Raw genomic sequence first — 14,994 nt, forward strand, 5'->3', positions numbered from 1 at the left:
TTTCTTATTCTATGGCCTTGCAAAAGTACATCACTTTCATAACCTGTAAAATAGGGATAATAATGTGACCTAATTCATAGAATTGCTATAGGATTAAGTGAGTTATTTTTGGTAAAGCACACAGAATCATGCCTACACACAAGGTAAGTGTTATGTAAATCTTTGTTAAATAAAAATCTGGTTCAATCTTATTATTTTATACTTGGGGTCACTTTTCAAATCACATATTGTGATAACCCATTATTCAGTTTTCATTAAGTATCTTTTATTGGATACCAGTTGTATATACTATTATAGAAATAGTATGACTGATAGGCTGCTTCTGTCCTTGAGTTTACAATCTACCGAGAAATGGAACCAAATATTAAAAAAAAAAAAGAGCACTTCCTTGTTTTTTATCGTAGCAAGTTTGAGGAGGAAGATAAAAGGCTGTCTCCGTAGCTTCTAGGTTTCCAATGCTATTCTTGATTTCAAAGAGTCATATGTTTCATCCAATAACTTCCTTAAGTCCTACATCATAAATTTCAGTGGCCTTGTCAGGACATACAAGTGTGCAGAGGGAAGAAGCACTGGCCCTTGCTTACTGCAGGGATACTTGGAGCCACAGCCTGCTCATCAATCCTACTCCTCCTGTTCTAGGAAAAACGGTTCCAGCTCCAAAAGCATGAAATAGGGGCCAGCAATGAAAATTGTCAAATACGCAAAGGTTTTTGTCCCTATTATTCAGAGAGAGAGAGAGAGAGAGAGACCAAGTCCCCAGATTCCAGAGAGGTAGTGATGCCAAGTCAATTAGCAGGGTTTCTAGGACATCAAACTACTATTACTTTTCTTTAAAAAAAAGTTAATAATGAAGGTTAATCTTCCTTCCTTTCTGTAACCCCTTGTAATTAATATTGTCCATTCTGGGGATTTCTGATTTCTGATTAGTTAATGAAGGTTAATTTTCCTTCCTTTCTGTAACCCCTTGTAATTAATATTGTCCATTCTGGGGATTTCTGATTGTCCATTCTGGGGATTTCTGTGGCTTGGAATGGTTTGTGCAAAGCCAGCTGGAATATTTAGGGATTGAGTGTTGTGGCCTAAATGTCTGCATTCTGTATCAGTTGAACTAGATACATAGAACTATCTATTGACTGATAGAACTAATGAACTAAATATGTAAAAGGTAATATGTCAGTGATACTATATGGTCTTACATAATTTAGGTGCTCTTATATTATAAAAACTTGAAGCAAAACTTGAAAACCAGGGAAGATAAATTAATATTGTTATGACTATTCTAAAATTAAATACATCATGACATTACCTAGGCAGATTCTTAAACATTTATAATTATCAGTCACATATTTCTAAGACCGTTCAATCTATGGGTATTGAAAAGAGACATTTAAGATATCATTACATTGAAAATATTAAAGTATAAATTCTTTATGCTTTAAGATAGATATGAAAAATAAGTGCTTTGTCATCCTCATGTTAAATTTTGTTCATATCAATTAAATAATTTAGGTGCCATGTAAATAAGAAGGATCTTAGTTCAGATGTCTTTTTGTTAGAAGATTTTGTGACAGAAAATTCAGATCAGTGGACACTATTGGTATTTAGAAATTGATATTCCTATAGCCTCAAAAACCAAAGGTTAAGAATCATATTTGCATCCTTTCACACCAACTGGGATGAGTATAATTGAAAAAGAAGGAAAATAATAAGTGTGGGTAAGGGTGTGGAGAAAGGGGAAATTTTGCACATTGCTGGTGGGAACATAACATAGTGAAGCTTCTGTGGAAAAGTATGGTGGTTCCTCAGAAAGTTGAACATAAAATTGCCATAAGACCCAGTAACTTAAAATAACTCAAAATAATTGAAAACAAGGACTCAATCACATACTTATATTATCAGTGTTCACAGAGCATTATTCACAATGGCCAAAGGTAGAAACAACCCAAATGTCCTTTAACAGAAGAATGGATAAACAAAACACACAATGGAATGAACATACAGTAGAATATTATTTAGCCATAAAGAATAAAGTTCTGATACATGTTACAATATAGATGAACTTTGAAAACATTATGCTACACAAAATAGGCCAGACACAAAATAAGAAATGTTGTATCTATCTACTTATATGGAATATCTAGAATAGAAAATTCACAGAGACAGAAAGCAGATTAGAAGTTATGAGGGGTTGTAGGGAAGGGGAAATGAGGAGTTACTAGTTAATTGGTGCAGAGTTTCTCTTTGGGGTAATAAAATTTTTTGGAAATAGTGGTGGTGGTTACGAAACACTTAATGCCACTGAAATGTACATTTTTAAATGGTGAAAATGGCAAATTTTATGTTGTTTATATTTTACCGCAATAAAAACAGTAAAAATAATGACCTTTGCAACATCACCCATTGCTTGCTTTCTTAAAGCCTCTTTAATATTCGTAGATCTAACCATAGTACAGCCTGGATATCTCTATAATAGAGGGATTATATTATATAAAAGTAGAAGGTACATCTCTGGTGGTATAATTGACTGAGTCCATTGTTTGCTCTGGGATCCAAAATTTAAATGTAGGCTTCTGAATTTAGGTTTTGTGTCCTTTCTGCCAAAAAGTCCTCACTTAATGTTGACTCAAACAGAGCAAGAATGGACCTTTTGAAAATATTTTTGAAGTTCTCCCCAGTAAGCAGGTAGAGTGTAGGAGAAAAGATGGCATAGAAAGAAATAGTTATCACTGTAAGTATCTGAGTCAGCTGTAAAAGTACTGATTGGTTCTTAGTGAGAAGTAAGCCCTGGTGGACATGGTAGGGCATCCAGCACACAAAGAAAGAGATAATGGCAGTCACCATGACTTTGAAGGGCTTATTGGATTTAAACAGGCCTCTCTCTTTCATCTTGTTGGCTACTCTTTTATAACAAAGGGTGATGATAAAGAAAGGCAGAAGGAAGCCCAGCAAGAAGCGGCCAATGAAAAAGGCTACATGAATCTTTTCCCCTAATATTTGCATCTTTTTGCTTTCCCAGTTAGGAGACACAGCATAGTTATTTTGGCAGGTCACTCTTCCTTTATGGTCATCATGTGTCTCCCTGAAAATCAAATAGGGCATGCCGAGGACAATGGCAGAGATCCAGATTACCAGGATGATGCTGGAAGCCCAGCGTGGGGTTCGGTGCAGCTGTGACCACACTGGGTGAAGAGTGAGAAGGTAGCGGTCAACGCTGATGGCTGAGAGGAAGAAAATGGAGGCAAACATCCCCACTGACAAAGTGGCATTGAAGACCTTGCACATGGCAGTTCCAAAGCTCCAGTGATTGTTCTGAAGGTAGGTGGTGGCTATAAATGGTAGAATCAACGTAGAAATAAAATATGAGAGAATGAGATGAAAAAATAAGAGTGTATTGACAGTCTTTTTCATCTTGAATTTAAGCACCCACAGGTAGAGACCATTGGTGATGGAACCAATTATAACGGACATGCACAGAAGAAAGGCGATGATCGCGTTTGAGGCAGGAGCTGGAAAGTGAGTGCTGTTTCTTCCTAAAGTGGAGACATTGAGCAAATCAGTAAAGTTGATCAGATCCATAATTACCTGTAGAGAGAGACAAGGAAAATAACCACAAAAAAGAAGCCAAAAAAAAAAAAAAAAGGTTAAAAGGTTAAATATGGAAACGCAAACAGTAATTTTTGCATAGTAATAGTCAAAATGCCACTATTTTTATTTATTTTATTTTATTTAAATTAGATTAATTAACATATAATGTATTACTGGTTTCAGAGGTAGAGTTCAGTGATTCATCAGTCTTATCTAATACCCAGTGCTCATTACATCATGTGCCCTCTTTAATGAAAATGACACTATTTTTAAAATGGTAAACAAAGGGGCACTTGGCTGGCTCAGTTGGTAGAACATGCAACTCTTGAATTCAGGGTTTTGAGCTCAAGACCCACGTTGGGCATGGAGCCTACTTAAAAAAATTATAAAATGACAAACAATATTTCCATAATATTACAAATCAGATATTTTCATAAGCCTTTTATTTTTATTTTGTATGAAGAATTAAGAGCAGATTAATTTGAGCATCCAAAATAGAAATAATACAGATGAAATTAATGTGAAAGAGAAATAAAGTTTGGGATATTTTGACTTGAAGCAATAAATTTAGGTAGCTAAAAATCTTCTATTTAGGAATGAACCATAAGTCTGACCCTCCTTGTGGGTCATAACTTCTTGAACAAAGCAGTGTAGGATCAGTTTTACTTGACTAAGACTTGGTCAGGGCAAATGTTGTAATGAAATTGAGTAACAAAATTAACAACTACTGTAAATCAGTAATCATTTAGAGCTATAATTAGGTTTCTCCCATGAGCTAATTATTATATGTAGTAAATGCTGTTAGCTAGTAGTTTAACAGTCAACACATGATAAGAACCAATACTCATTTGGGAGCCCTAGGCTAGGGCACCATAATAGTGTGACATGCTGGGGTGTCTGGGCAGCTCTAGGGTTGGTTAAGGGTCTGACTCTTGATTTTGGCTCAGGTTGTGAGATTGAGCCCTGTCTCAGTCTCTGCTCTGGGCATGGAGCCTGCTTAAGATTCCCTCTCCCTCTCCCTATGCTCCCACCCCCAGAAAAAGATTGTAAAGTGCCTTCAAAATTATCAATCAAAGAGGAACATGTACTGTTGAATATAGTGGTAATTAATTCTTCCTTACTTGGGGAAAGAAAAGAGGGAGAAAAGTCAAGGAGTTTACATTTATCTAATTATTTTTATATGCTAGGAGCTTTATAAAAAAGTCATTTCTTTTTTCCTCATAAAGACGAATATTTAAACAGAAGAGGAAGTGAGGTTTACAGGGGTTAAATTTCTTATTTATCAACATTTCCCATGGTGCCAGCATTGTGGTAGGTGGGGAACCCTACCAGTGTTTTATGTTATTTCTTTGAAAATTATAATTCATGTGTAGTGTTTTGCTAATGCTCCATGAATCTGAGTATTTGATTATACAAAATATCCCATTTCTTGGATAATTATTCCTGTAGTATTGAAAATATGAATCTGAGAATGTTTTGGAAAATAGCTACTATATATGATAGTCATAGCAACAAATTGGTTTTTGATGAATTGGATAAATTGCTTTAATGGAGATTGCTGATGTTTTTTTTTCACTAAGCAAAAACATTCTAAGAATATATATAGAGAAGAAATAATTGTTATTAAAACCACAATTGCTTTAAGTTAATTCTGCCTTCTAAGGGAGTTGCAAAATTTTTCTCCAAAATAGAAAAATGGCCCTCTTCAGGAAAATACCTTAGTAGTCTGCTATGAAGTGTAAGGACATGGAATAGGTAGGCAACGATGAGTGGAAGAGTAGGAACCTGGGAAAGAGGCTGTGAAGGCCCTGGAGCCATGAGAAGAGGGAGGAGTGAGGATGGTCTTCAGAGAGGGGGGCCTCAGGAAAAACACGGCGGGAGGTTAGGAAGCTTGAAGAGGAGAAAAGGTCAGTGAGATATTCTGAAAAGCAGAAATGACACAGAGGCTTTAAAATGAGGAATTGTCTAATATTCAGGTTTAATCCATTTGCTATGCTTTAACATGGTGTAATGTCCCTTCTCATTAATCACAACTGTCTTGTATTGGTGGTTGCTTTGGGGAATTGAAGGAAAAGAGCTTGTGTTCATGATCTGGGATGCAGTGGGATGGAGAAAACAGACCAGCAGCAGGAGGTGCGATGTGACTGAGATGATAAATATGGTGGAAACTGGGTAGATATTGGGGTATGAGTAGAAATGGAGAAACAAAATTGCATGGAGAATTTCTGATACTGTGTATGGATGGCCTTTGTGTATCTGTGTATGTGTATCTGTCTTTGTGGTGTGTCTGTGGTCTGTCTGTATATCTCAGGTGCAGTTGTCTGCATATGTGGATATATAGTCTTGTGTGTGTCTCTGTGCTGTGTTTGAATACATTGGGTGTGCATGGATGTGTGTGTGTGTGTGTGTGTGTGTGTTTGTGTGTGATCTTTGTATCTGTGGTACAGTAATGTGTGGCCTTTGTGTGTATAGTGTATGGTTTCTGTGGCTTGTGTGCATTTATCTATGTAGTGTGTATTTATGTGGTGTTTGTATGTCTGTGAGGTGTGTGTGTGGTCTTTTTGTGTATGTGTATAAGACACTGGATACCTGAATTTTAGGGAAGTTATTTTTAAACAGTTGTGTGCCTGACCTCTAGAAGGGCATCTGAAAGTAATATAGGAATTGAACAAAATCAATATGGGTAGTGGTTCTGAAAAGTATGTAAAATTTCCCAGGAACTTTGATTTATTGCATATACCAGGAGATTTCTTCATTTTTAAAAAGGATTTTTATTTATTTATTCGTGAGAGGCAGAGAGAGAGAGAGAGAGAGAGAGAGAGAGAGAGAGGCAGAGACACAGGCAGAGGGAGAAGCAGGCTCCAAGCAGGGAGCCCGATGTGGGACTTGATCCCTGGACTCTGGGATCAGGCCCTGAGCCAAAAGCAGACACTCAACTGCTGAACCACCCAGGCATCCCATATTTCTTCATTTTCAATGATCTTTTAACATGGTTTTAAAGTACTTGAGTATAAATTAGTGGGGCAGAACCTGGGCTCTGGTGTCCCACAGAACTGGGATTCCATTCTATTTCTACCACTTACCAGCTCTGTGGACTCTTAACTCTGAGCCCCTTTCACCTTCTAAACCCCAATCAGTTTTTATGAGGATGAAATAACATAATGTATATAAAACACTTAGCTCCTTTCATGGCATACATTAAGCACTCTAACTTTTTACCTATTATTTTATTACTGCAGGTGACATTCCTTTCTTCTTCAAAGCCTCTCTGCTGAATTCTAGAGTTCCAGCAGTGATTTCCAGAAGAATCAAAATGTTCTTCTGTGGGGGCAGAAATTCTCAGATTTAGAGTTATTTTGAGACCTTGCTATAGTGATACCTTTGGCATGCTGGCTTTCAGGTAGACCCCACCTCTGCTTGGGAACACTGCTCCTGTCGGGATGGGCATGAGAACTTCAGGAAGCTGATCTGTGTGAATTTAGATACTTTATTGTAATGTAGTAGTACAGAAGTGACATTAAGTAGTATGTTCTTTTCTATCTTTCATACTAAAGCTCTAAAAACTTTCCCAAGAGTTAAATTCACTTACTCTTCTCTCAACAGTGTGTTCATCATTAGCAATGACCTATCCTGTGTAGTGCAACAGCATTTAATTAAAAAATAAAGCACTGGCCTTCCCCCAAATGATACTTTTCCTTTATAATGCTCAAATATGGAGATTTTTGATATATTGGAGATTGCAGGGTCTCTACACTCTGCATCTGAATTTCCTGTTGAGTTCATTGCTGTGGCAGGCACTGTCCTCCGGCAATAGCACAGCCACTTATAGTCTTCCTCACTGCCTGCTACAGAGACTAGAAAGACGTGCACTCATTTTCTCAAATTTCCTTACAGCAAGTGATTCAGTTCTAATCATCAAGTGATTCATATGATTCAGTGAATCATAAAGAGATGCCACCTGTGTAGTTTCTGGGGTTTGGAAGCTGATCTGGAGTAAACCTAGATGGTTTATTTCAGATGATAGCACCAGGATAAAACCTGCTTGCCCAGGGACTCTTACCTTGGAGTTATATCTGCATGTCAGATGGTCTTAGGCAGGCCAGAGTGATTCTAAACCAGCAGTCTGTTCTCCACGGACAGAGACAAAAATCAGTGACACTGTTACTTCATTTCATCTGCCTTTCTTCTCACTGATGCTATTCCCCAGCTTTGAACCTACTATTTAAATATTCCTTGAGGCCTTCTTGCTCTTTCCCAGTTCCTTTTTCTGTGAAATATATGCCAAAGAGGAGGAGGTAGAGAAATGAGTACTTCTTCAAGTCCTTTCTCCATTTTAAGAGGAAATTAAAAAAAAAATTCCATAAACAGTCATTCTATTTAGGGTCGATAAACTTGTTGCAGGTGTTAAAACACTGATTAAAAATGATATCCTTGGGATCCCTGGGTGGCGCAGCGGTTTGGCGCCTGCCTTTGGCCCAGGGCGCGATCCTGGAGACCCGGGGTCGAATCCCACGTCGGGCTCGCTGCATGGAGCCTGCTTCTCCCTCTGCCTATGTCTCTGCCTCTCTCTCTCTCTCTGGGTGACTATCATAAATAAAAAATAAAAATAAATAAAAATAAAAATAAAAATGATCTTCTCATATGTGGTCATCCATCAGGCACCCACTCTGCCTTGAGGGTAGCATGTTCATTAGCATGTGGAGCATGGTGTTGGGTACATAGGGAAGTGGTACATATCAAGCATGGAAAAAAGTGAGTCTGGAAATGAGCTACCTAATCCCGCTGGAGTGAAAATAGGAAGAAAAACAAAAATTGAGTTTCGCATTAAAATGAAATGTGTGAGGGCAGGGAAAAGATTAATATTATTTAGTTGGGAAAGATGAAGACTTTTATCTTTTGCTTGCATCTGTACAATTGTTAAAAATGGTTGTGAAGAACACAGAGTTGGGTACCATATCATGGAAGATGATCTCGTTATAAGGAATCCGCAACACAGGTAATATATTTATGAACTGAGTCCTACATTTCCTATTTTCTTCTGTCCAATACATCTCTGAAATTTTTTAGGATTAGCTTCTGTGTCGACCCTAGTGTCCTAATTTCTTTCCCGCTCAGTTTCCTCTTGATCTCTGCTCTGCCAGTAGAGAAAAATACATCAAAACCTCTGTGTGGCTTCAGTGCAGAAGCTCAGGAATCAGTTACCTAGTTTGTGTTAGAATCTTAATGCTTTCATTGCTACTGTAGCCTTGTTAGAAATAGGCTTAAATTTTAGTTCTCAATTCATTTGAGACTGTGACTTTCACCCTAAGAACTGATCTTCTTTGCTTCAGGATAAGTTTTCAAACTTGCTACTGGATTCTAAGAATGATTTCTTGCTCAGATTTCATGCCCTTTGGGTTAATTCACACATCTGGGAGCAGCCTGAGATATTATTTTATTCAAATCTGCTAATTTTGAAGATTAGCAAACTGAGGTGCAGAGTTAAGTGATTCACAGTAGTTTTCACCAATAAAAGAACAAGGGCTCCTTCCACTGCCCTCTGCTGTTTTATTGATAAAAAAGGTGGGGGATGTGGACTATGCTTTTCCTTCTCTTTCTTTCATTCTGTATTTTCAAATTTTATAATTAGTAAAATTAATAAATAACAAACATATTAGATACTGTTAACACCCCAAATATACAAGGGTTAGTACCACCATTAAAGAGCCTAAAATTTAACTCTTTAATAACTGTCCTCAGAAATACTGTAATTAAAAAAAAAAAAAAGAAATACTGTAATTAGTGAGTTTTTTCTTCGAATAGATAGTTAAACCAATGACATTAACTCTTTTGGGAAATAAGCAGACTGTTTGAGGAAGTTATCTTCTCTTCTGTGGCTTTGGTGATGTGACTTCATTCATTTCACTTTTATATTTCACATCAAGTCAGGTGGTTTCAAGAAAAGCAGTCATGGAAACAGAAACTGTTTTATGTTGTTTTGATATAATCACAGTATGAAATATATGGAAATGTGGAAGCAGATGATGTTGCAAAATCAAATGCTTAAAAGTCTAGGAACTCATCTTTGTATATAATTTTTAGAGCTGAGAGACACCAAGGAATTAATTTCATTTAATTCCTGATTCTATAGGTGAATAGACTAAGACCCATAGAGATATTTGAGAGCTTCTCCTAGATTCCATTATTAGTTAATAAATGAGTTGGGACAGAAATAATGTACACTAAAAATACTGATGCACTATATTGATTGCACAAGAAAGTATATGATAGAAAAAAACTCCTATATAGAAATCTCAACTCTGCTACTTATTTGTATAACTTTGCTGAGTCTCTTTTCTCATTCCTAAGTGTAAGAAGAAAGAAAGAAAATCTCTCTTTTTTCCCTTGCATGAGATTTTCATGTTTTTTTTTAAGATTTATTTATTTATTTATTCATGAGAGACAGAGAGAGAGAGGAAGAGACATAGGCAGAGGAGAAGCAGGCTCCCCGCAAGAAGCCTGATGCGGGACTCAATCCCGGATTCTGGGATCACGCCCCGAGCCAAAGGCAGACGCCCAACTGCTGAGTCACCCAGGCATCCCAAGATTTTCATGTTTAATCCCTCAGTATTTAATATAGTACTTTGTACAAAGTAAATTTTATTTTATTTTATTTTTTAATTTAAACTCAATTAATATATAATGTATTATTAGTTTCAGAAGTACAGGTCAGTGATTCATCAGTCTTACATAATTCCCATCACATATGTGGCATCCTTAATGCCCATCACCCAGCTACCCCATCCCCCACACTCCCCTCCCCTCCAGCAACTCTCAGTTTGTTTCCTATGATTAAGAGTTTCTTATGGTTTGTCTCCTTCTCTGATTTTGTTGTTTATGTTTTCCTCTCTGCCCCTGTAATCCTCTTTTGTTTCTTAAATTCCACGAATGAGATATATGATAATTGTCTTTCTCTGATTGATTTATTTTGCTTAGCGTAATACCCTCCAGTTCCATCCACGTCATTGCAAATGATAAGAATTCATTCTTTTTGATGACTGAGTAGTGTTTCACTGTGTGTGTGTGTGTGTGTGTGTGTGTGTATTGTGTATATATACACATCACATCTTTATTCATCTGTCGATGGACATCTGGGCTTTTTTCATAGTCTGGCTATTGTGGACATTGCTGCTATAAACATTGGGGTGCAAGTGCCCCTTCGGATCACTCCATTTGTATCCACATCCTCGCCAACATCTGTCATTTCCTGACTTGTTCATTTTAGCCCTTCTAATTGGTGTCAGGTGGTATCTCATCGTGGTTTTGATTTGTATTTCCCTGATGCCAAGTGATATGAGCATATCTTCATGTGTCTGTTGGCCATTTGTAAGTATTGTTTGGAGAAATGTCTGTTCATGTCTTCCTGTTTCTTGATTGGCTTATTTGTTCTTTGGGTGTTGAGTTTGATAAGTTCTTTATAAATGTTTTGATACTAGCTCTTTATCTAATAAGACATTTGCAAATATCTTCTCTCCTTCTGTATATTGTCTTTTGATTTTATTGACTGTTTGGTGTGCAAAAGCTTTTTATCTTGATGAAATCCCTAAATGGTTCATTTTTGCCTTTGTTTCCCTTGCCTTTGGAGATGTGTCTAGCAAGAAGTTGCTATGACTAGGTCACAAAAGTTGCTGCCTGTGTTCTCCTCTAGGAACTTGATGGATTCCTGTCTTACATTTAGGTCTTTCATCCATTTTGAGTTTTTGTGTATGGTGTAAGAAAATGGTCCAGTTTCATTCTTCTGCATGTGGCTGTCCATTTTCCCAGTACCATTTATTGAAGAGACTTTTTTCCATTGGATATTTTTTCCTGCTTTGTTGAAGATTAGTTGACCATATAGTCGTGGGTCCATTTCTGGGTTCTCTGTTCTGTTCCATTGATCTATGTGTCTGCTTTTGTGCCAGGACCATATTGTCTTGATTACAGCTTTGTAATAGAATTTGGAGTTAGGGATTGTGATGCCACCAGCTTTGGTTGTTTTTTTCTACATTCCTTTGGCTATTCAGGGTTTTTTCTGGTTCCATACAAATTTTAGGGTTATTTGTTCCAGCTCTGTGAAAAAAGTTGATTTTGATAGGGATTGTGTTGAATGTATAGATTACTCTAGGTAGCATAGACATTTTAACAATATTTGTTCTTCTAATTCATTAGCGTGGAACATTTTTTCCATTCTTTATGTCTTCCTCAATTTCTTTCATGAGTGTTGTATAGTTTTCTGAGTACAGATCCTTTGCCTCTTTGGTTAGTTTTATTCCTAGGTATCTTATGGTAAATAGTTCAAAATAATTGTCTCAATGTTTATAGTTATTAAAGAAGATGGTTCCTGAAATGACTAGCTTAGGAATGTTGAGGAGAGCATATACTAGGTCTTAGAATCAGTGTGGTTAAAGGCTTAGCAAAAGTGAGCAGTGCTTTGTTTGGCCTGGTTTTGCATTTTTCAAGATCACTTCTTACCACCCTCTATGTCCCAGCATAGTAGGAACAAAGCAGGTGTTAGCTCAGTGGTCTCCATTCTGGCTGATGTCAGAATCACTTGGAGGTCTTTAAAAAAATGCAGAGTATCCCTGAGATTTAATTTATTTATGTACTGTTCATCAGATATTTGAAGTATTTGAAGGACTGTTCTTGGCATTAGGGATACAGAATAAATGAGAAGAGCTTTGTTTCCATAGAGCTTACATTCTAGTGGGAAGAAATGGACAATAATAAAGTTATTAAAGTTAATAAAGAAATATTACCTAGCACTATAGTATTATAAAGAATATAAAACATGGAGATGTGATGAATACCTAATTGGTTATTCTAGATAGGGTAGTTGGGGGATCTTTCTGTAGATGACATTTAATGGGATTGGAATGATATGAAGTAACCAATTGTACAGTAATTAAGAGGAAAAGCAGGGTGGGGGAATGAGTGAAATAAGTGATGGAGATTAAGAGGTATAAACTTCCAGTTATAAAATAAATAAGTCACCGAGATGAAAAGTACAGCATAGGGAATGTAGTTAATTTGTAGTTATGTATGGTGACAACACTTATGGTGAGCCTTGAGAAATGTATAGAATTGTTGAATCACTGTTGTACATCTGAAACTTACATAACATTGTATGTCAACAACACTTTAATAATAAAATTTTTTAAAAGGAATATTTTTTCATTCTATCTTTTATGTTCTCTAATGTCCTTTTTAGTGGATAATTTTTCTTTGTAATTACGACCATTTAGACTACCAGTTTATCATTAAAGTTATAACATTTCCTTAGAATACTATTTTATAATAGACCTAAGTATATTGGACTCTGTATAAAAATGTGAAGTCTCTTATTATTTAAATAGGCAGACATATGTAATTACATAAGGTAACACTATCCTATTTTATTCCCATTTTATACAAACAGAGCACTGTTTGTTCAAGAAAAGTTACATTTAATAGATTACTACTGGAGTGGTTTATTTCTCTACCAGAAAGTATATTTTATGCATACTGCATTTTCTTTTTTAAAAAATATTTTATTTCTTTATTTATTCATGAGATACATAGAGAGGCAGAGACATAGGCAGAGGGAAAAGCAGGCTCCATGCAGGGATCCTGATGTGGGACTTGATCCCAGGACCCCGGGATCGCATCTTGAGCCAAAGGCAGTTGCTCAACCACTGAGCCACCCAGGCATCCCTACATTTTCCATTTTGTATGTAGTGGCTTTTCAGTGATGGTGACGGTGCTTTCAATGATTTGCTTTTTAAGAAGTTAATTCTGGGTTTCAGGGGCACCTGGGTGGCTCAGTTGGTTAAGTGTCTGCCTTTAGCTCAGGTCATGATCCTGAGCACCTATGATCAAGCCCTGAATCAGGCTCCCTGCTCTACAGAGAGCCTGCTTTTCCCTTTCTCTCTCTGCCCCTCCCCCTGCTTATGCTCACTTGCTCTGTCTCTCTGTTAAATAAATAAATCAAATCTTAAAAAAAATGAAAATAGGGACACCTGGGTGGCTCAGTGGTTGAGCATCTGCCTTTGGCTCAGGTCATGATCCCAGGGTCCTGGGATTGAGGTCTGCCTCAGGCTCCTTGCAGGGAGCCTGCTTCTCCCTCTGCCTATGTCTGCCTTTCTTCTATGTATCTCATGAATAAATAAATAAAATCTTTTTTAAAATTTAAAAAATAAATATTAATTCTGACTTTCAAATAAAAAGCATTAAAACTTATCATTATAAAGAATATATAAACACTAATTCAAAGAGATTTATGCACCCCTATGTTTATAACAGCATTATTTACAATAGCCAATGTATGGAAACAGCCTAGTTATCTATCAATTGATGAATGGAAAAAGAAGATGTGATGTGTGTGTGTGTGTGTGTGTATATATAGAGAGAATGGAATATTATTTAGCCATAAAAAGGAATGAAATTTTGCCATTTGTAATGATGTGGCTGGAGCTAGAGAGCATAAGGCTAAGCAAAATAAGTTAGATAAAGATAATTACCATATAATTTCACTCATGTGGAGTTTAAGAAATAAATGAGCAAGGGGGGAAAAAGGGAGAGAGGGAGAGACAAGCCAATAAACAAACTCTTAACTATAGAGAGAAAACTGATAGTTACCAGAGGGGAGGTAGGTGGGGGATGAGGGAAATAGGGGATGGGGATTAAAGAGTACACTTATGATGAGCAGTGGGTGATGTATGGAATTGTTGAATATTGTACACCTGAAACTTTTATAACACTGTACACTAACTAATTGGAATTAAAATAAAAAATTAAAAAAATTATCATTCCAAACCAAAAAAAAAAAAAAGAAAAGAGAAAAGAGGTAGAGCATTACCTTTCTATTTCTTATCTGTTCTTGCTCTCCTAATTGGGTCTCTCCATTTATTGGAATCTTTGGCTCATGACTTTTTAACTTTATTCCATGGTTTATGACTTGCATTCTTCTCCTTGGCAGGGTCCTTGTTATGACAGCCTTCCTGGAAACAAGAATTGAGCTTTATTCAGGAGACTTCTGGGGTTTGCTCCTAGCCTTGTTGGATATAATTCACCTCATCAGGCTCCAGATCCTCTCCATATCTGGACTGTATTCCTGGAGCTGCAGGTAGGATGTATCTGGAGGAGAAGCTGAAAGTGAGGTTGGGAAGTTGGCCCAGATCTTGATTATGAGAGGACTTGGATTCAGGTCAGTCCTGGGAGAGAAAAGTTTGAGGTTTGGAGCACAGGTGGAGGGAGAGGCTTTCTATAGAAGTGAAAGAGTTAATACCCTGGATAGATTTGTTACCCTGCAAATTCAAACCCAAGGTAATCTGAAAGTTAACAGAGGAAGGATGTTGGAAAGTGATGAAGGTTTAGAATTTCCAATGAAAGTAATAAGAGGTATATAAAAATAAT

General features: G+C 36.8%; 1 protein-coding gene and 1 long non-coding RNA gene across 2 annotated transcripts; one reads left to right on the top strand and one right to left on the bottom strand.

Moving 5' to 3' along the window:
• Positions 1-1,875: 1,875 nt before the first annotated feature.
• GPR33 (G protein-coupled receptor 33) lies at positions 1,876-7,950 on the bottom strand. The gene is made up of 2 exons (XM_077908446.1): positions 7,646-7,950; positions 1,876-3,582 (listed from the first exon to the last, which is right to left on the bottom strand). Exon 2 carries the CDS (start codon positions 3,574-3,576, stop codon positions 2,557-2,559), a length of 1,020 nt encoding a protein of 339 aa, XP_077764572.1. The 5' UTR covers positions 3,577-3,582; positions 7,646-7,950; the 3' UTR covers positions 1,876-2,556.
• LOC144320042 (uncharacterized) lies at positions 3,101-14,707 on the top strand. The gene is made up of 3 exons (XR_013385633.1): positions 3,101-3,315; positions 3,421-3,513; positions 14,558-14,707. It is a non-coding gene; the product is annotated as an uncharacterized LOC144320042 (long non-coding RNA).
• Positions 14,708-14,994: the final 287 nt, after the last annotated feature.

The sequence above is a fragment of the Canis aureus genome, chromosome 9 (genome assembly GCF_053574225.1).
Source record: "Canis aureus isolate CA01 chromosome 9, VMU_Caureus_v.1.0, whole genome shotgun sequence".
Taxonomy (NCBI): domain Eukaryota; kingdom Metazoa; phylum Chordata; class Mammalia; order Carnivora; family Canidae; genus Canis; species Canis aureus.

Excerpts from the sequence above, each read along its gene's own strand:
- GPR33 (XM_077908446.1), bottom strand. The coding sequence starts at position 3,576 with ATGGATCTGATCAACTTTACTGATTTGCTCAATGTCTCCACTTTAGGA.